At 43.3% G+C, this 23,950-nt stretch overlaps 1 protein-coding gene across 1 annotated transcript in view; it reads right to left on the bottom strand.

Annotated features, from left to right (window-relative positions):
* Pygb (glycogen phosphorylase B) overlaps nucleotides 1-10,247 on the bottom strand; it is a 42,029-nt gene extending 31,782 nt beyond the window's left edge. Inside the window, exon 1 of the mRNA XM_046435406.2 lies at nucleotides 9,891-10,247. Coding sequence (XP_046291362.1) covers nucleotides 9,891-10,133 — 243 coding nt within the window. The 5' untranslated portion in view covers nucleotides 10,134-10,247. The remainder of the gene's footprint in view (nucleotides 1-9,890) is intronic.
* Between the last annotated feature and the right edge of the window lie 13,703 nt (nucleotides 10,248-23,950).

Raw genomic sequence — 23,950 nt, 5'->3', positions numbered from 1 at the left:
ACAGTGGTACCCACCTATAGTCTCAGTAACTTGGTAGGCTGAGGCAGGAGGGTTGCAAGTTCAAGGACAGCCTTAGCAACTTAGTAAGACCCTGTCTAATACAAAGGACTGGGGATTTAGCTCATTGGTAAAGGGCTCCTGAGTTCAAACCCATATATATATTTCACATACACACACTCTATGGACATGCTGAGAAGCCTCAGAATCCATCTCAGAATCAAGGTCCCCATCACCTCCCCTTGTTTCTCTCTATCCCAGTCCAAGGAGCAGCATTATGTGATCAGATCTTCCAAAGGAGAAATAGAGTCATCTTCAATCTTCATCCTCTGAAATTTTGTTAACCAGAAAACACTAAACAGTCTCAGGGGACTGCAGTCTGTCAATATACCTGGACAGACTTTTTTCACATACCAATGTCCTCTGTCTTGGTCACTTCAGATTCCAAAGGTCATCATTTACAAACCACTGTCTGTTCTGCAAGCCAAACCAGCTATATCCAAGGCTTCTGTATGTTCTCCAATGAATTCCCCTTAAAACTGGGCTATCCTTTGAATCCCCTTAAAAATCAGTTGTTATTCCTCTAAAAATTGCCTATATCCCCACTTTTCGCCCTATGCCCTATGAAAGGGTATTTAAGTTTCAATTTTCTGCCCTTTCCTCTGAAAGGAAAATCTACACTTTGTAAAAATACACTTTGCATACGTCTAATTTTTCCCCTGAGCACATTAATATATTTGTTTATTCTCCCATATAATCTGTCTATTGTCAGTTCACCCCTGTGAATCTTCAGAGGGCAAAGGGAAGCCTTTTGTTTGTCCCTACACCTATGCACTCTATCATGTACCAGTCACAGGAAATATGTAAATAAAAGAAATATGTCAATAAAACCACTGAAAACCAAAAGATAGGGAGCAGAATGTACATTGCAAAAAGTTAGAAAGGATTTTGAATGATTTTGTCATAAAGACTTGATAAATGTTGAAGGAGACAGATACCATGTATTCATACATCAAAGCATCACAAGGTAAAGTCAAAACAAAACAAAACAAAAAAAGGGAGAAAAAACACCACTAAAGGAAGATACCACGGAATGAGGGCAAAGCCAAAACAAAACATGGCTGAAAAATTGAAGGAAAAGGTAGAGAAAAGACAATCAACATGGAAGACAAAAGACACCTAACTTTGGCATAATTTGTATTCCTGAAAAAAGAAAGTGAGCCAGCATGGTGGCCTATGAGTTTGAGGCCAGCACGTGTGTGTGTGTGTGTGTGTGTGTGTAGGGGGGTGACTTGAGCTAAAAAAAAAAGTTGTTTTTTTTTTTTTTTTTTTTTAAAAAAAAGGACTGGACTGGGAGTGTGCAAGTGAATAAAACATCAAGCTGGGCACAGTGGCACTTCCCAAAAGTTCAGAAGGCTGAGGCAAGAGGACCACAAGTTCAAAGTCAACCTCAGCAACTTGGTGAGGACCTGTTTTGAAATAAAAACATAGGGGCTCGGGATGTGGCTCAAGCGGTAGCGCGCTCGTCTGGCATGCGTGCGGCCCGGGTTCGATCCTCAGCACCACATACAAACAAAGATGTTGTGTCCGCCGAAAAACTAAAAATAAATAAATAAATTCCCTCTCTCTCTCTCTCCCCCTCTCCTCTCTCTAAAAAAAAAAAAAAAAAAAAGAAATAAAAACATAAATAAAAGAACTGGGTATGTGGTTCCATGCTTAAAAAAACAGAGTTCAGTCTTTGATGGCCTTTTTTTGTTTTGTTTTTGGCCTTTTGGTCTTTTGTTTTTGTATCATGGGAATCGATCCCAGTGGTACTCTATCACTAAACTACATTCCCAGCCCTTTTAATTTTTTTGAGACAGGGTCTCACTATATTGCCCAAGCTGGCCTCCAACTTTTTATATATAGGTTTTTTTTTTTAGTTGTAGATGGACATAATACCTTTATTTTATTTTTATGTGGTGCCTTCCACATGCAAGGCAAGTACCCAACTACTGAGCTACAAACCCAGCCCTGGCCTCCAACTTTTGATCCTTCTGCCTCAGCCTTCCAAATAGCTGGAATTATGTGCTATTGCACCCAGTTGATAACCTGTTTTTACTTTTTTAATCATTTGAACATATGGCTTCTAAATTACTATCCAAATTCCAGCATCCCTAAAATCACAAAAACATTGCAATGTAATTAACAAGTCCTCACAGTTACTGTGGGTAAAACTCCCATTCCCATGACTCATAGTCCATTGCTTCTTGCTGACTTTTCATCACCTTGGACTTTATTTACACTACACTTGAACCAACTTATTATTTTATGGGGTTTCCATAGCAGTCTACCTTCCCACCCACAAAGAAGACTGTGGGTATTTATAACAAATGTGAAAACATACTGGGCTCAGCTAGAACTCAACTGCCTGAGAAACTACTGAATTAAGGGTTCATACACAATAATTTCCTTTTTCCTATGTACAGTATCCCCACTTTTCTGAGGGGTATACATTCAAACACTCCAGTGGAAACCTGAAACTATGGACAGTACCAAATATTTCACAGGCTGAGCATCCCTCATCTGATAATTTTTGGATAAGAGATGCTCAAATGGCAAATTATACAAATATTCCAAAATCTGAAAAATTCTGAAATCTGCAACCCTTCTGGTCCCAAGCCATTCAGATAAAGGATATAAAACTACATTTACTATGTTTTTTCATAAATGTATAATCTATAATAAAATTTAATTTATAAATGAAGCATACTAAGAGATGAACATCAACAAAAGAAAAATAATATTGTTATTTAATAATAAATATATTTTAATGAAAGCTATGTGAAAGTGTCCTCTCTCAAAGATATCTTATGGTCCTGTAGATTTTAGCAACCTTAGCATATAATGTTTTCTTTCCTAAACCAACAATTTTCACTTAAGAGAAGAACTTTACTTCTTCTGTTTCACATATCCAAATCCCCAAGATCACTGTTCTTGTGCTTTGAAGCCATTATTTGGTAAAATAAGAGTTACTTAAACATAAGCTCAGTGGTGGAGTGCCCTTGAGTTCAATCTCCAGTTACCTGCCCCTCCCAAAAAAAAAAAAAAAACCCACTGATTTACAGAGTATTTCAAAGAGACATCTGCCTCCCATGTTTACTGAAGTACTATTCACAGTAGCCAAGATAGAGAAAATGTGATGTATATACACAATGGAACATTATTCAGCCATAAAAGGGATAATGTGGGGTAAGAGATGTAGCTCAGTGGTAGAACATTTGCCTAGTGTGCAGGCCCTGGGCCCAATCTCCAGTACTGAAAACACACACACACACACACACACACAGAGAGAGAGAGAGAGAGAATAAAATCCTGTTATCTCCAACAATCTGAACAGAACTGAAGGACCTTCTGTTGAATGAAATAAGCCAGGCACAAAGAGACAAACACCACACAATCTCACTCATATATGGAATCTAAACTTCTCATAGAAGTTGCAAACAGAATATTAGATTCTAGGGAGGAAGAAATGGGGAAAGGTCGGTCAATAGGTAGTATTTTTTAAAAAATTACTTTTTAGTTGTAGTTGGACATAATACCTTTATTTTACTTATTTATTTTTATGTGGTGCTGAGGATTGAACCCAGGGCCTGCTAGGCAAGCACTCTACCACTGAGCCACAACCCCAGCCCCAAACCCCCACCCCGGTATGTTTCAGATGGCTAGGAAAGTTAAGTTCTAGTGTTGTATTGCACAGTAGGGAACTAATGACAATACGCTGAATATTTCCAAAAAACTAGATTTTGAATGTTTTCACTACAACGAAATGAAGTTTGGCAAGATATGCTGACCCCGATCATATAACATCACACAATATAGACATGAACTGAAATATCACATGGTTTCCCAAAAATATGTACAACTTTAATGTATTAAGTTAAAATCTTTTTTAAATAAAAAAGTCCATTGATATAAAGTGTTAATGTCATCCAAAAACCCCCTTCACAGAAATATTTGTAATTATGTTCATATTTGGGCACTGTGTCCCAGCCAAGGTGACACATAAAACTAGCCATTATAGCTTGTAACAGCAGAGGACAGACTGTCTTCTAAGAAATTTGTGGTACACACACATTGGTAGACAAATGATGGCCAAACCCTCCCTTCCACTTGGCCAGCTATCAGGGTGAACAGCAACACAGAACAGCTGCCCACCATCAGCTTCAGGCCAGAGAAAATAATTAAGTTATCTGCTGCCCGGGAAGCCTGCCCATGGAATACAAGGTCAACTACACACACCCAAGTGGAAATACAGCAGAATGACTGGGAGTGTCAGAAAGACTCCAGCAGCTGTTCTCACTACTGGCTAGCTAAAACAAAATCCCAGAAATGGGGATCAGAGCAGGCAAGGCTGCAAAACACTGCCCAGAATTATCCTCCTTTAAAGCATCTGGTTACAGCCAGACCATAAAGAGTAATTGTATTCATTGTGATTCTTTTATTAGGAATATTTGGGCAGGCACTGGGGATACAGCTCAGTTAGTAGAGTGCTTGCTTCGCACTGATATAATCCCCAGCACCAAAAAAAAAAAAAATTATGTGTGTGTGTGTATATATACATATACATATATATATGTATATTTGAGCCAGAGTTGTAGTTCAGTTGGTAGAGCATTTGCCTAGCATGTATGAAGCACCGATTTGATCTTCAGCACTACATAAAAATTAATAAAAGTATTGTGCCCATCTATAACTAAAAATTTAAAAAAAAAATAAATATTTAAAAGACAAAAGTTTGGGCCCCATATAGAACTGCTTTTCCTTAATTGCAGTCAGGTCATAAGCTTACAGAAAAAAGCCATAGTAACCTGACACTGATGTGGTCAGCTTTATGTAAACCCATGGAAAGCACACACAGATTGGACAACAAAGATCTGTGACTCCCAAAACTAGGAATGATCTTTCATTCTTTGGGGACCAGAACTTAGGATCTGTATTTTGGGTCCTAACCTTGCACCTGAATTTAGCCCATTCTCCATCCCCTACTGTCCCACCCCAACATTCTATCTGAAGCCTTTTATTAGTTGGAACTTTTTGCATGACACCTTGCTTAAACATACTCAAATTCTTCATGGAGACAGAATATCTAAATAAAATTGAAACTTTTTTTTTAGTTTTTGTTTTGTTTTTAGGTGGACACAATATCTTTATTTTATTTTTATGTGGTGCTGAGAATCGAACCCAGTGCCTCACGCATGCTAGGCGAGCATGCTACCTACCACTTGAGCCACATCCCCAGCCCGAAACACCTTATAAAAAACAAATTTTAACATGTTGGAATGGCAAGAAATCTCAGAAATAGATTCTCCCTTCATTTAAAGAAGAAAAAACTGAGGCCATACCCACAGTGACAGACTGAGTGGTAAAGCCAGGACTGAAATGAGTTTGGGGCCTTGGGGTATAACTTGGTGCTTGGGTGTTTACCTAACACATACAAGGACCTAAGTTCAATCTTCAACACCACAAAAGGAAAATTTTTTGTATAAGTAGTACAGATTCATGTGCAACCCTCCCTTACCACCCAACTCTTCCAGTCCCTGGGTTGAGTGGAGTCCCAGGCACTATAGTTTGAGTCCAGACTTCACTCTTGACCTTGCCAATTTTAGAGAATCCATGAAATGACTATGTTGCAGAATGAGGCCATTCATGGAGCCAAAGTGACAGGTGTGGGGAGGCTGACATAGTACATGACCAGCGTTTGTCTCCCCTTCTGATTGGTGTGGCATTGTCGGTCACCCTGTGATCTGGTTGCCTATGTAAAACAGACAGTAGCCCCAATTTTTAGGGTTGAGAAAATGCAAATGGTCTTCGTGCATGGGTGTGCCTTCCTACATCCCCATGGGTCCAGCTACTCTCACCTGTTCCTTTGTGATATTTCCCCTTGCCCTGTTTGGGATAGAATGTTCCATGGAAACGCCCTTTGTATGTCCCCTTCTCTTACTGTGCCCTTGGGTGTGGCCTACCTAGAAGTCAGTCATCCTGCTGACAGCAGATATCATGAAGCTAGACTCAGCCCCCTGAAACCTGACCCCTTGCCTCATTTGAATGGCTTCTCCTCAATAAAAGGGGTCAGCTCTCTCTCTCTCTCTCTCTCTCTCTCTCTCTCTCTCTCTCTCTCTCTCTCTCTTTCTGTGGATCCTTAAGGTCAGAGGAGCTGTCACAGCACCCCCAAATAAAAAGGTATTTCTGTCTCTTGTGTAGTTATTTCACGCAGCCCAGTTCCCCTAAAGTAACCCTTGAGTGTTTAAATCGCTGGGAACGGGACAGACAAGGAACGTCCTCTCTCATGGATTCTTGCAATCATGCTGGAAAGATTTCAGAAACACCTTGCAACTTAGGTAGCAAGCTTATTAGGAGAGAGGGGAAAAGGGGAAAAGGAGACACTCTCAAACAAGAGAGGGACAGCATGCCCCTCCTGCTCTCTTGATTCCCTGGAACCCAATAGGGGGTTCCAGGGAATCTTCCCGAGAGTCCACCTCATGTCCACCTCTTGACTTGTGACTCACAACAGGTTTATGTTAAACTTCCAAGTCTCCATTGTGCATGATCTCCTATTATAATGACATGCTAAATATCCAAGGCAACTCCGGATCACTTTGGCCCACTGAGCAGTTCTAATTGGAACTTTTTTATGGTTGGGTAGGGGGTGCTTCTAATTGTTTTCTCTCTCCTCAGTTCTGTAATCTGGTCAGTCTAAAGATCACAAAAAGAGCTGGGGTTGTAGTTAAGGGGTAGACCACTTACCTTGCAAATGTGAAGCACTGCTCACCAGCACCACTTAAAACTAAATTAACAAAATAAAGGTATTATATCCATCTACAACTAAAAATATATGTTTAAAAAAAAAATCACAAAAGCCACCCCTGCTTTAGGGTAACTTGCATTCTTATCAGCTTTTGGGCCAGCACTTCTCCTGTAAATAATAGGTTGTTTACTGAGGCATGTAGCATATCCTATTGACTGAATCCAGGCAGGTAAATTGTTTTTTAAAATAATTTACCTGGGCTGGGGATATAGCTCAGCTGGTAAAGTGCTTGCCTTGCATGCACAAGGCCCCGGGTTCAATCCCAGAAAGGAAGGAAGGAAAAAAGAAAGAAAAATAAAGTTTAAATTCTTTAAAATAAATAAATCATGAGGAGGACAGCATAGTAGGTATAGTTATAGAATTTATCCCCTTACCTTCATGTTCCCATCGCTCATGGCTGTTCCCTATCAGATATGATAACTAAGCACCCTGGGCACTCCAAGTTTCTATTACTTAAAATGAAGCACTAAAGTCACAAAACAATAGATTCAATACTACACTATTGTATGTAATAAAAATAAGTAAAGAAAAAAAATATAGAGAATACAAAATATTTAACACTTACAATGTTACTACTAGGTATTAATATTATTTTTTTCCTACTGGCTCATCTGTGTTTCCTAATTTTTTTCTCCAGTAATCATAAGGACTTAACATATTTTCAAAGACAAAAATAATAAATATAAGCATTATATTTTATTAAACATAATGTCATATCACAGTCTAGGATGTGCTGGTACCAGTCCCTGAGGCAATTTCTAGGGCTTGGGTTATAGCTCTAAGGTTTTTTTTATTGGAAGCCCATTTCCTCTCGAAGGCTCTGGCAGATTATTGTTTCTGGCATTACCGGCTGAGAAAAAAGATGATGAGCTTATTTTCATCATGAATTAGCCAGAGAAGCACTTAAACTTCAACTTTCCACTTTTAAATGGACTTTCTATCCAGAACAGGCAAAGACTTCTGTTTACGGGCTGTGTGGTTTCTTTAAAGAAAAAAGGTTTCCACCTACAGCCACAGACCTCTCACCAAGGAGCAGGCAATATGTTGTTGGAGAAACTAATTTTACTCATGAAGGTCATTTCCTTAATCCCTGGGACCATCACTGACTGGCCTCTCTAGGATACAATTATATGCAAAAACTCTAGCAGGAACTCTAAGGTGTCATCCAGTTCCTGGGACATGCCCTTGAATGTGCAAGCAAAACTGTACCTTTGTCATCCACTGCTTGGACAATAAAAATGTTGCATACCACAGCTCTCCCACTGGCAGAGAATTCTGGGGGAGCCACTGCCTCTTGGCCAGCTTTCCTGGCAGTCATCCCAAGCCCTTGTTGTAATAACCTGTTTTAGTCATTTGGTGCCACTTCTTTCTAAGCTGTCTTGCACACTAAATACTGAAGAGGCTCAAATGGATTTCTAACATATCTGTCTTTTTTACCATCTGTATTTTATAAGAGAAATCAATTTTGAAAACCAATCAATCTCACTGTTAACAATTATTAAATATATCTTAATGTCCTACAAATATATCCTACAATACCATCAACAAAGCACCTGTCCAGTTTCCAGGTGTCTACTGCAAATCAAATCTTTGCAAATTTGCCTCAAGCCTGCTAGTGTCTTTTTTTCAACAATTTTCACCCTACCTTAGTATAGGAAAGACAAAACTCTTCATGGTAAAAACAAACAACAACAAAAAAAAAAAAAAAAAAAAAAACTGGCAACAGAGGACGGCTGTCCAAGATTATGATGCACCCATGACACTGAAAACCAGGAAGTAAGCATTTACTGACTTGGAAAACTGTTTCCGATGAAAAAGTTACAATTGTTTATGAATGAAACAGAAAAGCCACAAAATTGTGCTTTTAAAAATAATGTGTATGTATACTTAGGGATAGGACAAAATCTGGAAGAGCATAAAACTACATTTAACATGGTTAAGAATTAGGGCTATCAATAACTTTCTTTAACGATTTTGTATTTTTCTAATTGCAAGTTAATTTTTGCAAAATATAAAAAGTAACAATTACTAAAACAATCTATGTGAATCCAAGAAAAAAATTTTTAAAAAATTATTTTTTAGTTGTAGCTGGGTACAACACCTTTATTTTATTTTTTATGGGGTGCTGAGGACTGAACCAGGGCCTCACAAGTGCTAGGCGAGCGCTCTACCACTGAGCCACAACCCCAGCACCCCCACCCCCGCCAAGCAAAATTTTTCAATTTTTTTGTGGGAACTTCAAAGACGGAGCCTTCTCCCAGGAATCCATCTCTGAGCTTGGGACCAGTCCTGCTTTAATCAGGAAACAAAATGATTTTCTCCTAATCACCCTTGCCAAGAAAAGCCCCACAATTCCCTGCTGATTACTGACCTCACCCCCTTCCAATCCATAAAACTACCAGGCCTGGTTCCTGTACCCTTTTCTCCCACTCATTGCTGCAGAAAAACAAAAAGAGTGGAGAGTGGGGGAGGAGGCCAGAAAGAAAGCACAGACCCTGCAGCCATCACTCAAGAAGAGCCCGGCTAAAAACCCAGGCGGAAAATTCCACCATGATCTCGGCCACAGGTTCTGCAGGGAACATCGGAACCCTGCAAGGCGCCGGCTCCTAGCGGAAAGGTCTCACGATCTCCGCCCAATGCTAACAAGCCCCAGGCCTCCAGTGTCCCGACGTCCAAGGATTCCAGGCGACAGCCGGAATCTGCTCAGCCCAAGCTGTGCAGAGAGCGGGGAACGGTTCACCGGAGGCTGACCCCCGCCCAAAGCCATCCACCGTGGGAGGCGAGGGCGCGGATCAGCGAAGGGCTGCGGGAGATGGGTGCACCGGAGCTGGGGTTAACCGGGAAGTGGTCGCCCTCCCTAGACCAATATCGATATCGACGCCTACACGCGTCTTCAGAGAAGGATGCCAGCAACGGGATGCCCTTTGGGGTGAGGGGGAGCCAGCAGCGCGGCAGGGAGCACAGCCAGGCAGTCGCGACCCCGCCCCACCTACGCGACCGGGGCAGGAGGTCTCGGCCTCGGAGCCGAGAGGGCGAGCCGCCTCACCTTGGGGTCACGCTCGTAATAGTGCTGCTGGGTACGGATCCAGCGGCCGACCAGGTGGTCGCGCACGGTGTGGGCTAGCGCGAAGAAGTAGTCGCGAGGCGTGGCCACGTTGCGGTCCTTGACCAGAGTGAAGTGCAGATGCCGGTTGAAGCTCTTCCGCACCTCCGCCACGTCGCCCAACCCCGCCAGGCCGCGCACACTGATCTGCTTCCGCCTCTCGCTGTCGGTCAGTGGCTTCGCCATCGCGCCGGCCGAAGAGGAGGTGGAAGAGAAGACCAGAGAGGAGAAGCTGACACCAAAGATGCTGCAGCGGCTCTGGCGCCCAGGACTGCGGCGTTGGCTGGCTAACAGGGGCCGCGCCTGCGCGCCGCGTGGGGGCGGGACCGCGCCGCCGAGAGAGGCCCAGCCTGGCCGGGGGCGGGACACGGGGAGGGGCGGGCCCTAGGGGGCGGGGCCGCGCTGCGGGAAGAGACCTCGCAGGGCCCGGAGGGGTTTTAACTCAGAAGGGCCTCCAGGAGGGGTTTTAACTCAGAAGGGCAAAAGGTATCCTGTTTCCTAAATGAGAAAGCTGGTGTATTGGAAGCTGAGGCGACCTACCTCCCAAGAGCTGAGATTTGCCTCGATGGATCAAAAGTGAGAGGCGACTAGAGGGAGCTGAAGAACTGCTGCTAGCTCATCAATCCAGGAGAGGGGTCCTGCTGTGCCCAGACATATTGGAGTTTCTGGGGCCCAGAAACTCCATTTCTACACAAGGTCACCAGCTGTCCTCCTCTGGGAGTGACCTGGGTGCTGGGTTGTGGCTGAGGCCTGGCAAATGTTAAGGGAAACAGTGTTAGCTTGACAGCTCTCAAAGCCTGGTTGGCCCCATCTCTTGAGTTGGAGAGGGATTGGCTCTAAAAATACCATCTAAGAAAGTAAAAATCGGTTTACAAGCCACACACGCCTGTATCCCCAACTACTTGGGAGGCTGGGGCAGGAGGATATCAAGTTCCAGGCCAGTCTGATCAATTTAGCCAGAGCCTGTCTCAAAAATAAAAAATAAAAAGGACTAGGGTGTAGATAAGTGGTAAAGTACCCTTGGGTTCAATCCCCAATAGCCATACAGGGAGGGGGAGAGGGAGGAAAAAAGGAAGGAAGGAAGATTAATCTACACTGAGAATGTAAATCTTCCCGCCAATTCAGACCTGGCTGACAAAAACAGAACCAGTTGCAAGTGAAAGAGAGACATTATTTCCCTTAAGTGCACACTGGGGATACCATCATGTGTCATCACAACCTCAGGATCCACACTGAGAAGACCTGCTCCCCAAACCACAGACCAGCACTTTGCCCTCTGACGTTGTAACAGGAAAAAGGAAACACCCCCTATTATTACAGGCAGCCAAACCAAGGGAACCTGCCTGGCAAAATTCGCTCACCCACTCACATAAGAAATAGGCAAACAATGGAAGAAGGAAAAATTAATTTTATGCAATTTGATCAAACTGGAGAGAAGCAGCCAGATTGCTTCTCCACAGATCCCACAGAAGATAGTTCCACAGAAGCAGTTACAATTTACAGAAACAAAAGTCAGTGTTATACACATGTATATTTAACTGCCAGAGAACATGTCAGTTTTAGCTGGCTAAACTGGCTATGCTCATGCAGAAGGAATAGTTTCTATTCTCAGCTTGAAGAAATTTAGCTCTCTGTTTCATCTGGACAGAGGGGCTCCGTCCCTGCCTGTCTCTTCCATTTCAACCTGGGATAAAGCTTCAGCTTCTGGCAACTGCTGTGGTCTCCAAGGAATCAGAGCTGGGTCCACTTTGCAGACCAGACCTGCTGGCCCTTTACAAATAGCTCATCTCGTGTAAACCTGAACTCCACCCTTCCCAAAACTCATTAGATCTCTGTCTTTTTTTTTTTAATATTTGTTTTTTAGTTTTAGGTAGACACAGTATCTTTATTTTACATTTATGTGGTGCTGAGTATCGAATCCAGTGCCTCATGCATGCTAGGCAAGCACTCTACCATTGAGCCACAACCCCTCTGCCTTTTCTTTTATTCTTGGGATGTTCTCCCTCACTGCAATGGGTTACAAAGTTTACTCCTGGTGGTCTGAGGCTGAAGAGATTGTAAAGCTTCCTGAATTTCACCAAGGTAAAGATAGCCCACAAGAGATGTCACAAAAATTCAGGTGCAGGGCTGGGGATGTGGATCAGTGGTGGAGTATGTGCCTAGAATGTGGGCAATCCAAGGTTCTATCCTAGCAGTGAAAAAGAAGAAAGTCCAGGTGTTACTGAAAGCTTGGTCCTTGTCCCGGATGTTAATCCAATAACAAGGGCACATTTTTGAGAAATAAAGTTTTATTGCTTTGCTAACAAAGAAGAAACACGAGGGACCCCTGTCCCAGAAGCTGTGATTCTCCCTATCAAGGGGAACAGGGGGCTTTTAGAGAGGCAATTCAAAGGCTACATTCCACATGTTCTGTCCAGAGTTGTAATTTGCTTATTAATTTGGGAGATAGTCATTTCTGAGATATTCTGGTGCCATTCCCAAAGTCTGAGTTACTTTTTTCCTGTCTTGGGTGTGTGCTCAAGGACAGATAACTCTGCCTAGAATGGGGAAGAAAGGTAATCCTATTTCCCTGTTATTAGGGAGAGGAAAAGAATGAAACATGTCCATTTTAAGAATAAGTTACAGTGGCAGGAGCAGCAAGGTCTAATTTAAAGCATAAAGTGAACAACTGTTACCCAGGTACATTTTATTTATTTTTATTTATTTATTTATTTATTTTTTGGTGTAATGCTTCCAAAATTACCTTACCTGAGTCCACTGCCAGCTTCAAGTCTTCTCCAGGGACAAGTCTTCGGTACCTATTCTGAATTCACTCATGCACTATATCCTAGGGATTCTGAAGCCAACAGACCAAATTTTAGTCACTGATGTGAGAACTGTCAGGGGTCCAGACAAGGGTGGAAGTTGGGGAGCTGACATAATCTCTCTGAAAGGGAACATGGCATCTCAGGAGAGGTCATAAAAATGATTGTGCCTCATGACCACTGTACCACTCTGGAGAATAGATTGCCAGAGAAGCTTCAAAGACAGAAAAAAAAAAAAAAAAAAAAACTACAAAGATATTTTCTGGCCGGCCGGTCATGGTAGTGCATGCCTGTAATCTACTCCTGGTGGTAGGTTACAGGAGTAATCTACATAATCTACTCTTGCTGCTCGCCACAGCAACTTATTTTTATTTATTTTTTAATTGTAAATGGACACAATACCTTTATTTATTTATTTTTATGTAGTGTGGAGGATCGAACCCCTTGCCTCACATGTGGGATGCAGGTGCTCTACCACTGAGCCACAACCACAGCCCGCAATTTATTTTTAAAATGCACATGTTTCTTTCTTTTCCTCTCTCCCTTTTCCTCCCTAATCTCTATGGGAAAGAGGATTACCTTTCTTTCCCATCCTAGGCAGAGTTATCTGTCCCTAAGTATATACCCACCATAGGAAGGAAGAAATCCCAGACTTTGGGGATGGTACCAGAAGATCTCAGAAATGACTATCTCCCAAATTAATAAAACAGGGGTTCACATGATGCTTTGACTATATCCCTCGTGGCTTTGAAACTTACATTTTTTTTTCTTTTCTTTTTCCCAACCTTCTTTTCCCTGTTCTCCTCCCTGATTTTTTTCCCCTACTATTTTCCCTGATCTTCTCTGATCTTCTTTTCCCTGGTAACTTTTCCTGGTATTTCCCCTAATCTCATTTTCTCTGAATCACCTCTTTAAAAACCCCCTGTTCCTGATGATGTTCCTTTGGGTCACCTCTTTAATAAAAGCTCCCTGTTCCTGCTGATGGGAGAATCACAGCCTTTGGAACAGGAATCCCCTGTTTTTCTCCTTTGCTAGCAAAGCAATAAACCTTGTTTACCTTTTCTCCAAACCATGTCCTCCTTATTGGATTGGCATTGGGGACAAGAACCAAGCTTTTGGCAACAATCTCTGGGTACTCTCTCATTTAAGTACAATTCATATGCTAATAAATTTGTTTTTGTCTTGGGGATCTGACTTTGGCTTATCTAATTCACAGAACGTCTACCTAGAAAACCAACATGGAAAAAGGAAAAGATTGTGCCTCCCCGATAAAACCTACAGGCAGATTCAGATCAGAGATGGAGAGCAGAAATGTGGTGAGGAATCTGGCTCTCATCTTCCATTTTAACAATATTATAGAACTTCAGAACACACCAGATGGAAAGAAACCAGGCTCTGCTTTCATTTTATATAAAGCTGGAAAGTAGAATTGCACCTCCAAGCAAAAAGCTTTGAGTAAAACCCATGTTCCTATCAATTTGACTCCAAGTTTTCTGGAACCTCTCCAGAATCATGGCCTAAACTCTTCTTTCCTGGGGCAGAATCTTGTGCCACCCAGTAGTACATACTCTACTCTCTTGATAGCCTGGACTCAGAGCTGTGGCCAGGCCAGCGTACCTGTTCATCTTGGAATTAAGAGAAGATCATGAGGCAACTTGAGTCCCCTATCACAAAGTGGCTCTTTATAATCTCTTCTCCTTTTGGAAGATCATTTGACTTTTGTTTATTTTTGTTGTTTTTGTTGTTGTTGTTGCAGTACCAGGGATAGAACTCAGGGGTGTTTTATCCATGAGCTATATTCCCAGCTCTTTTTATTTTTTATTTTGAGGCAGGTGAGCTATGTTGCCCAGATTGGGCTTGAATTTGTGACCCTTCTGCCTCACCCTTTTCTCTCCCCTAATTTACTGGGATTACAGGTATTACCTCCATGCTCTTCTGGAAGACCTATTTTTTAAAAAATTCATTCATTAAAAAGGGATGATGTGGGCTAGGGTTGTGGCTCAGTGGTAGAGTGCTCACCTAGCACATTCGAGGCCTTGGGTTCAATCCGCAGCACTACATAAAAATAAATAAACAAAATAAAGGTATAAAAAAAAGTCGGGCTGGGATTGTGGCTCAGCGGTAGAGTGCCTGCCTAGCATGGGCAGGACCCGGGTTCGATCCTCAGCACCACATAAAAATAAAGACATTGTGTTGTGTCCATCTACACCTAAAATAAATAAATAAATATAAATATATTTTTTTTAAAAAGTCAATTACTTAAAAAAAGGGGGGGAGGGGATGACAGGCCAAACTGTGGGTAGAGCACTTGCCTAGCATGCAGGAAGCCCAGGGTTCCATCCCCAGAACAACAAAATAAATAACAAAGGGATATGTTGGGTTTGTGGGAGACTCTCCTCTGAAGTTAAGTTTCCATCTGGAGAGAACATCACAAACTCCTTTACTCCTCCTCCTACATTACAGGGGTTCAAAAACATCCTGGCTAGCTGGAGGAGATGGTGCAGGCCTATAATCCCAGTGACTTGGAGGCTGAGGCAGTAGGACCATAGGTTTAAGGCCAGCCTCGGCATATTAGTGAGAACCTGTGTCAAAATAAAACATAAAAAGGGGTGGGGCTGGGGTTGGGGTGTAGCTCAGCAGTAGAGTGCTCACCCAGCACGCATGAGACCCTGGGTTCCATCCTCAGCACCACATAAAAATAAACAAATAAAATAAAGATATTGTGTCCAACTGCAGCTAAATTTTTTTTTTTTAAAAAAAGGGGGTGGGGATGTAGCTCAGTGGTAAAGTGTCCCTGGATTCAGTCTTCAAAATAAAAGGTTGATGGTGCTGGGGCTGGGGCTCAGTGGTGGAGCATTTGCCTAGCATGTATGGGGCACTGGGTTCAATCCTCAGCACCACATTAAAAATAAATGAATAAAATAAATGTCTATTAACAGCTAAAAATATATTTAAAAAAAAAAAGGTTGAATGAATGGCTTGGGGATATCACCAGTCCTAGGTGAGAAGGCAGGTGCAGAGGGCTAAGATTCTGGGATCCTGGCAACATTGCTGGCTGCTCTGTGCCAGTCAATTAAGTGTTTGCAAATGAACACAGACCAGGCCTTTCAGGAAATGGGAATAAAATAACAAATGCATCATCTTTTGAGAGGTTGGTAATTATTTTTGGGGGGAGGGAAGTTACTGGGGATTGAACTCAGGGCCACTCAACCACTAAGCAACATCCCCAGTCATATTTTGTATATTTTGTTTAGAGACAGGGTCTCACTGAGTTGCTTAGTGCCTCACCATTGCTGAGGCTGGCTTTGAACTCATGATCCTTCTGTCTCAGTCTCCTGAGCCACTGGGATTACAGGTGTGTGCCACCAAGCCAGCTGAGAAGTTGGTAATTATAAAGCTTGGTAGAATAAAGACCACCAGCTGGAATGACATGGTAGAGTTGGGTCCCTTCCTCCACTAGGGTCCGTAAACAATGACATTAATGTATTTTAATACATTTGTGTTAAACAATAATTCGAGGGACCAGAGTGATAAATGGGAGTGAGAAAGAAGGAAAGAAGCTCCTTTCTATAGCACCAAATAAATGCCAAAGTAGATGCTAGCAGTTTTGAGCAAAGGCTGTAGTAGAATATCCATCTAGTATACTGCCTGAATGAACACCCTACTGAATCCAGAATCAGACAGGCAGTCAGTATAGATAGGTAAATCGAGTCAGGTCAGGTCAAGGAGGCCAATTTTGAGTGAGTCTGGGAAGTTGGAAACTGTACCCTGAGGGATTGAAATGTTAATTTCTTTAGAACCCTTCCCCTACACTTATCAAGAACCCTCCTCCAGCTCCAACCTGTTGCCAAGGTAACCTGTCCCAGGAATTACCCCTCCCTAAAGCTATAAGGTTGTTAATGTGTCCTTGGATATTCTATCCTGCCTTTCCCCCTTCAGCCCACCTGTTTCCCACCTTTTGGCCATCTCACCAAACAGTCCTGGGCCTAGTCCTGGGCTTACTCACATATGCACAAAGGAGAAAGATAAGGGGGGAAAAGGCAGGAGAATGAAGGAAGCCTAGGACATATAAAAAGGGCAGAACACCTCACTTTTGGGATACCAGGGTACCAGCTATGGCCCCCTTCTCCCTTGAGGGAGAAGTCTATGTTATCCCTTTTAAATAAACCCTGCTTTATATGCTTGCCTCAGCATGCTTCTCTAATGTTCAAACTTCAACATGTGGGGACGCAGGACTCATCACTGGTAACTGGCGCTATTACTATTATCTATAAAAGGAAAAGGTGCTTTACAATAATGGAAAGATATGCCAGGCTCCAGCCTTATGAAGTGATCCAAACTAGCATCACCAACACAGGATAAACCTAAACTGTGTACCTCAGTGCACCACGAAAAAAGAATGTCATTTAAGTATTGTAATATAATATAGGATAGCAATGTAGTAAGCCTTCCAGGACCCAGCATACAAAAGAGCAGGTACTATGTAAGCAAGTTTTCCAAATAACTGATAAGAACTCCCCATGGGACTGCTGGATGTGGTGGTGCACACACTTATAATCCCAACTATTTGGGATTACTGGTTGATGACAGCCTGGGCAATTTAATGAGCCCCATTCTCAAAATAAAATTTTAAAAGAGCTAGGAGTGTAGTCTAGTGATAGAGCACCTATCTGGCCTAAGGCAGGCTCTGGGTTCAGTCCCTAGCAACACACACACACACACACACACACACACCATCATAAGGCTTGTTACAATTATTTTCCCCAAAAGTTTTGGGGGTTATTTATTTATTTATTTTTGTGGTGCTGGGAATTGAACCCAAGGCCTTGTGCATGCAAGGAAAGCACACTACCAACTGAGCTATATCCCCAGCCCTCCCCAAACTCTTAAATCCAAATTGCAGCTCCTAAGGGGCACCTCCAAGGGATTCTTTTTACTGTGCTAATTTGAGAATCTCTGCCCTCCTCCCCAACCCACAAGCTTTTCTAACCAAGGGTGAGAGTAGTTCTAGTAGGAATGTTATTAAATGTATGATGGAAAAGCCAAGCAGGCATGGTGGTGCATGCCAGTAATCAAAACTAATTGGAGAAGATTTAGAGTTGAAAGCCAGTCTCAGCAACTTAGAAAAAAATGTTCTATGGACTTTCACAGTTCTCACACTAGGGCTTTTGGTGTTAAGAGTGGGACACCCTCTCAGGTTCAGCTGGGCTTCAAGGCCAAACTTGTAACATGGACCTAAGGATCACTAGTTCTGAAATGATTGTGTTATACCAGATTCATGGGACCCCAATAGACCTCCAGGAGCCGAATCCGATGCAATCACACAAGAGTCTTTATTGCAAGCTTGAGCTTGGACTCACAACCATTTCCCATGCAGCGGTCCTGAGGAGTGAGTCCCAGTCCTTTGTTCAGTGAGATTTTAGAGGTTTTGGAGGGATACTGTATGTGTCACAACATCACCCAACAAATCATTTCATACCTCGGGAAAATCAAACAACAATTCTTAACATTGATTAGCACATTCACTGGTGGGAACAAGTAGGGTAAGGGTGATGGGTGAGTTCAAGAGGTGGATACATTTGAACTGATTGGTTAACCCACGAGGGGTGTACGTGCTAAACTGCATGGTTTCTTAACATGTTATCAATTACGAAACTATTGGTGGGGGGTCACTTGGCATTCCAGGTATCTTCCTTGTCTCACGCCAATTGGTGGTTGCTAGGGGGTTGCTATAGGTCTTCATGGTCAGGCATTAGGCCCCAAACATTCTTTGATCTTTTCAGGAACTAGCATAACTGAGTCAGGGACACCTGGTGCTGCAGGTCTCTCCCGTTATTCACAGACAAAAACTCAGCAGGGTGGCTACCTGCCTAGGAAAGCTCTGTGGGTTTTCCAAGGACAAGGGTCACTCCCCCCCACCCCTTGGACAGGCTTTGCTCTGAGGTAGAAGCTGGTTTTTCAAAAATGGAGTCACATCAGTTTCTAAATTGTGCCTCTGCACATCACCACTCTGGCTCTTGTGAGATGGGGCTTGGATGAAATTGTCATCTAGACAATCAGGGCTTTCAGTGTTGAACCTGCTGCGACTGCATTGAGGGGAAGTCTCTAGTCCTCTGATAGACCTGGCTGTTAAATTATCTGTCCAGAGGATACATTTTAAGTACACACTGAGACTCTCTCCCTCTCTCCACATGGCTTGAATTAAGGTAAAATGGGTGTCCATGCTCCTGTGGAAGTCCCCTTGGAAGACACTGTCTCCAGGAACTGACTGCACTGAGTGTGAGTGGTGAGTATGCTCACATGGCTCCTCCCAAGGAAGCAAGGAAACACATTCATCCTGCCTGAGTCTGCTGCTTCCCAGATGTTACCCCAAGGAGAAACAGTAGCAAGTGAGGCCCTGGACCTCTCTTTGGCTGAGCCCAGACTGAACACAGCAGAGGGAGAGGGAATAGGGGACACCAGGCCACTGCTTCCATCAAGTGAGCAGTGATAGTCATCTTGTGTCAGACACTTGCTCTCCTACACCAACTCCAGGTTTACTTCCACAGGAAACACAAAGTCAGATGGGGACTGGGGAAAAGAGAGACTAGAAGGAGATGGGAAAATTTCCAAGAGGGCTTTTAGGAAGCTTGCTGTATAAAAACCCCATAAGAACACCAGGGTAAAAACCTACACTCCTCAAGTCTTCTTGAGGAATGGACAAGATTCCAGGAGACCTAGCTCCATTCTGTCCCACAAAGTGCCTCAAATGGCAATTCTTAAACTTGTAAGGTGCCAAGAACCACCTGGGGGGTCTCCTCTGAAAGAAAGTTCCAATTTGGTATCACTAAAGTGGGGTGATTCTACATTTCCACCAGGCCCTGGGCCCTAGGCCTACACATTCAAGAGCAAAACCCTAAGGCACAATAGCTGGATAGAAGTTTTTTTAGCAATAGGAAGAGCCTGGGAAAAGGGTTTTGGAAAATGACTAATTCTTCACATTCCCTGAAGCACAGTCCTGAGCAGGGAGTAAGAGGCTGTTCCTCGCTGGCTGGATGGAAAGTCTCTTCAATATATCCAACACTCCTTCCTGACTCAGAGTTTCCAAAAAGTCTTCCACACTGCTGTTGACTCTGGGTGAATCGATCCATGGGGTTGTTAGGAACAACCAATGCCTCTGTGGAGATTGGGTATGCCACACCACAAATAAAAAGAATATTTGTCTTGTGTTTACAAACTGGTATCTCCTGAGACTTGCTACAGAACTTAAGTTCTCTCGTTTGATCATCCTTTGGGGGAGAAATAAAGTTGGGTTTGTCAACGTGCAAAACTGAGGCATCTTGAGTACGTGGTCACAAAAGCATCCTCCTGACACCATCTTCCCTTTCCCCCATGCTGGGCCTGATTTTGGCTCAGCATCCCTTCCTTCTCCTTTTCCCCAAATTGTGGTCACCTGGTTCTTGCCTAGAGGTCCTGATATTGGGGTTCCACCTTGCTTACTCCTACCAACAACTCTCTTGCTAACTAAAATTCTGCCTAAGTAGGACAGGGACTTTCTGCCCCTGGAGGTGTAATGCCAGATTCGTGGGACCCCAGTAGACCTCTAGGAGCTGAATCCGATGCAATCACACAAGAGTCTTTATTGCAAGCTCGAGCCTGGACTCACAACTATTTCTGAGGCAGTGGTCTGGAGGAGTGAGTCCTGACCCTTAGTTCAGCAAGGATTTATAGGTTTTTTTGGGATACTCTATACGTCACAACATCACACAATAAATCATTTCATACCGCAGGAAAATCAAACAACAACTCTTAATATTGATTAGCAGCACATTCACTGGTGGGAACAAGTTGGGTAAGGGTGATTGGTTAGTTCAAGTGGTGGATACATTTGAACTGATTGGTTTAGGCCGTGAGGGGTTGCAAGAGCTTATATGCTAAACTGCAGGGTGGCCTAATCATGTTATCAATCACCAAAACTACTGGGAGGGTCCACTTGGCATTTCAGATATTTTCCCTGTCTCATGTTGATTGGTGGTTGCTAGGGGGTTGCTAGGGGTCTTCATCTAGCATAACTGAGTCAAGGACACCTGGTGCTGCAGATCCCTCCTGTTAAACAACTCAGCAGGGTGAGTATGTGCCTAGGAGCCTTCTGTGGGTTTTTCCAAGGACAAGGGTCAGGCCTCCTCCCTCTGGACAGGCCTTGAAGTAGAAGCTGGTTTCTCAAAAATGGAGTTACATCAGTTTCTCAGAGGATGCCCTGGAGCTCAGCTAGACTTCCTGGTATTCCCCAATGTGGGAACACATTCATGCTGGCAGCCTTCTGCTATCGCTCAGGGCTCCTTGACATTCAACACTCTTAAAGCCTGAATCACTATCATCTAGGAACTATATATGACCCTCATGCAACATCAATAGAAACCTCTGCCTCCTCTACATCCTCCTCTGGGTTGTCCTTACTACCCATTCAGCTTGGTCTTGCTTCTGTCAGTTGTGCTAATTGTAATGTCAGGCAGCGGTGACCAAAAGGAGGAAGATTTAAAAGGCCACTGAAGGAGGCTTTATTGAGATTTCACTCCCGGATGGAACTCTCAGACAGGGAGAGTAAGAAGAGGGTTTGAGAAGAAGCACACAAAACTCCATAGGACTGGAATTTTTATTGCGCTTGGGCAGGAAGGGAGGGCTTGGGACAGGAAAAGGGGTTTTAGAGTCTACTGAGGTTGGTTGGAGGTAGCTGGCTAAGATCCAGGATTGGCCAGGAGACCCCGCTGATGGACAGGCGGTTCCGTAGATGCCTGATTGGTGTTTCTTTTGTGCACACATTTGGGCTACTTGGTTCTTTGTTCCTAAGTCACCTTCATCCACCTGACACTGATATAACAGAATACTTGAGGAAAACTAATTTAAAAGAAAAATTTATTGGCTCACAGTTTTTGAAGCTGGAAATTCTAAGGTCCAGGGCTATGTCTGATGGGACCATTCTTTTCTTTCAAAATGGCGCTTTACAGGCTTCCTCACATGGAAGAGGGTAGAAGAACCAACTGGAAAAAGCCCATTCAGGAAAACCATTTTATTAAGGCATTAAACCTATACACAATGGTGGAGCCTTCATGGCCTAAACACTTCTTGAAGATTCTACCACCCAATACCATTATTTTAGCAATTAAGTTTCAACATGAGTTTTGGAGAAGATGAACATTCAAACCATAGCACTGATACCACTGGTTACAAGTTCTACTTCTTCACATGTTGAAGTTTTTTCTTTTCTTTCTTTTTTTTTTTTTGGTGTGTGTGTGTGTGTATGTGTGTGTGTGTGTGGTGCTACGGATTGAACCCAGGGCCTTGTGCATGCAAGGCAAGCACTCTACCAACTGAGCTATATCCCCAGCCCGCATGCTGAAGTTTGAACATTAGAGAAGCACACTGAGGCAAGCATATGAAGCAGGGTTTATTTAAAAAGGGGTAACATAGACTTCTCCAGGGAGGGAGAGGGAGGGGGTCCACAGCTGGTATCCTGGTATCCCAAGAAGTGAAGTGTTCTGCCATTTTTATATGTCCTAGGCTTCCTTTGTTCTCCTGCCTTCTTCCCCTTTCTCCCTCCTGCATATGTGACTAGGCCCAGGACTAGACCCAGGACTGCTTGGTGGGATGGCCAAAAGGTGGGAAACAGGGGGGCTGAAGGGGGAAGGGCAGGATGGTGCTGCCAAGGACATATTAATTAACAACTTTATAACTCCCTGTAGGGAGGGGCAATTCCTGGGACAGGTTACCTTGGCAACAGGTTGGAGCAGGGGGAGGTTCTTGATAAGTGTAGGGAAAAGGTTCTGAAGGAATTAACATTTCAATCCCTCAGGGTACAGTCTCCAATTTCCCAGACTCACTCAAAATTGGCCTCCTTGACCTGACCTGACTCGATTTACCTATCTATACTGACTGCCTGTCTGATTCTAGCTTCAGCACCACCTGCCTAGTCTTAGTCTTGAACAGCTCTCATGCCTCTATCCTTGGTGTCCTTACTCAGTCTGTATCTACAATAGTTCATGGTAGATGAATGGGCTGTGGGTACAGCTTAGTGGTAGAGTATTCTTCTAGCATTCATGAGGCTGGATTCCATCCTCAGCATTGAAAAAAAATTTTTAAAGAGCACCTCCCTCTTCTGTTATCCAGACTTACAAAGTTGACATTTTCTTGTTATTGCCATCATGATGTATCATATCGAAATCCTACAGCAAATGCTGCAGAATTCAGTACAGATGTCAGTTGGAAATTCTGGGATATCTGTGAACCCTTGAGGTTCATTGGGGGCATTCCTGTCTTCAATTCTGATCCACTAACTGTGCATCTCAACCTTTTTAGTCTTTACATCAACAAAACTCCTTATATGTTGGTATAAGCACTTGAGAAACAGGCAATATTCATTACATCTAAACAAATAGCTCCCTGTGACAGAAATGAATACTTAGGTCTACACAAAGGCATGTACAAAAATGCTCATGACAGGTCCATTCAGAACTGCCCTAAAGTAGAAATTATGCAAATGTCCATCACCACTGAAGGGTGGCATATATTGTGGCGTATTCATAGAGCCATGAGAATGATCTATTCTGAACAGCCCTTCCCTGCCCACAGGCAGCTCCCAAGTTCCTTGATTAGGGACTTCTCATTTCTTGCTCTAACTGAACTTTGTTGCTGACTTTTCCATGACCTACTTGGTCCTGTGGAGTCTGACACACCAGAATACCCATCAGCTTTGGTCCAGTGTCCATCTTCACCCTGGCTACTTTCCCAAGTCTCTCTGCCCCAGTTCCATGCCCAGGCAGAGGACCAGGGGAGAGGAGTTGTCTAGAGCAACAACTACCTCCAAGAACCAATGAATAATTCTGGGTGACAGACTCAGTGTGAAAGAGTACTTCCTGTGTGATTCTGAAGCATAAAATTCCAAGCAAATATCTAGGCTCTTAGAGGTCAGTACAGTGGTTGAACCTCAGGGTGGGTGCAACTGGGGGGCTCCAAGACCACATAGGGCCTGGAAAAAAGCTCTTTTTTTTTTATTTGTTAGAAAAGCTCTTTATGGCAATCAAATGGGAACAAGTGTGAAAGGTTATGCCCTGTACACTTGATGGTCACCTCCCTGGTGGAAGCATGTGGTGCAGGCCTCACTCCCCCTGTCTTCTTCCACACCTTATCCTATTGTCCTCTCAAGCTCCCCCCACACCCAGAAGA

Source organism: Marmota monax, unplaced genomic scaffold, assembly GCF_021218885.2.
Source record: "Marmota monax isolate L192 unplaced genomic scaffold, Marmota_monax_Labrador192_F-V1.1 WCK01_AAM20220418_F8-fsc00005, whole genome shotgun sequence".
Lineage (NCBI taxonomy): Eukaryota > Metazoa > Chordata > Mammalia > Rodentia > Sciuridae > Marmota > Marmota monax.
Note: the sequence above shows the minus strand (reverse complement) of the source record. Positions and strands in the feature narration are given on the sequence as shown.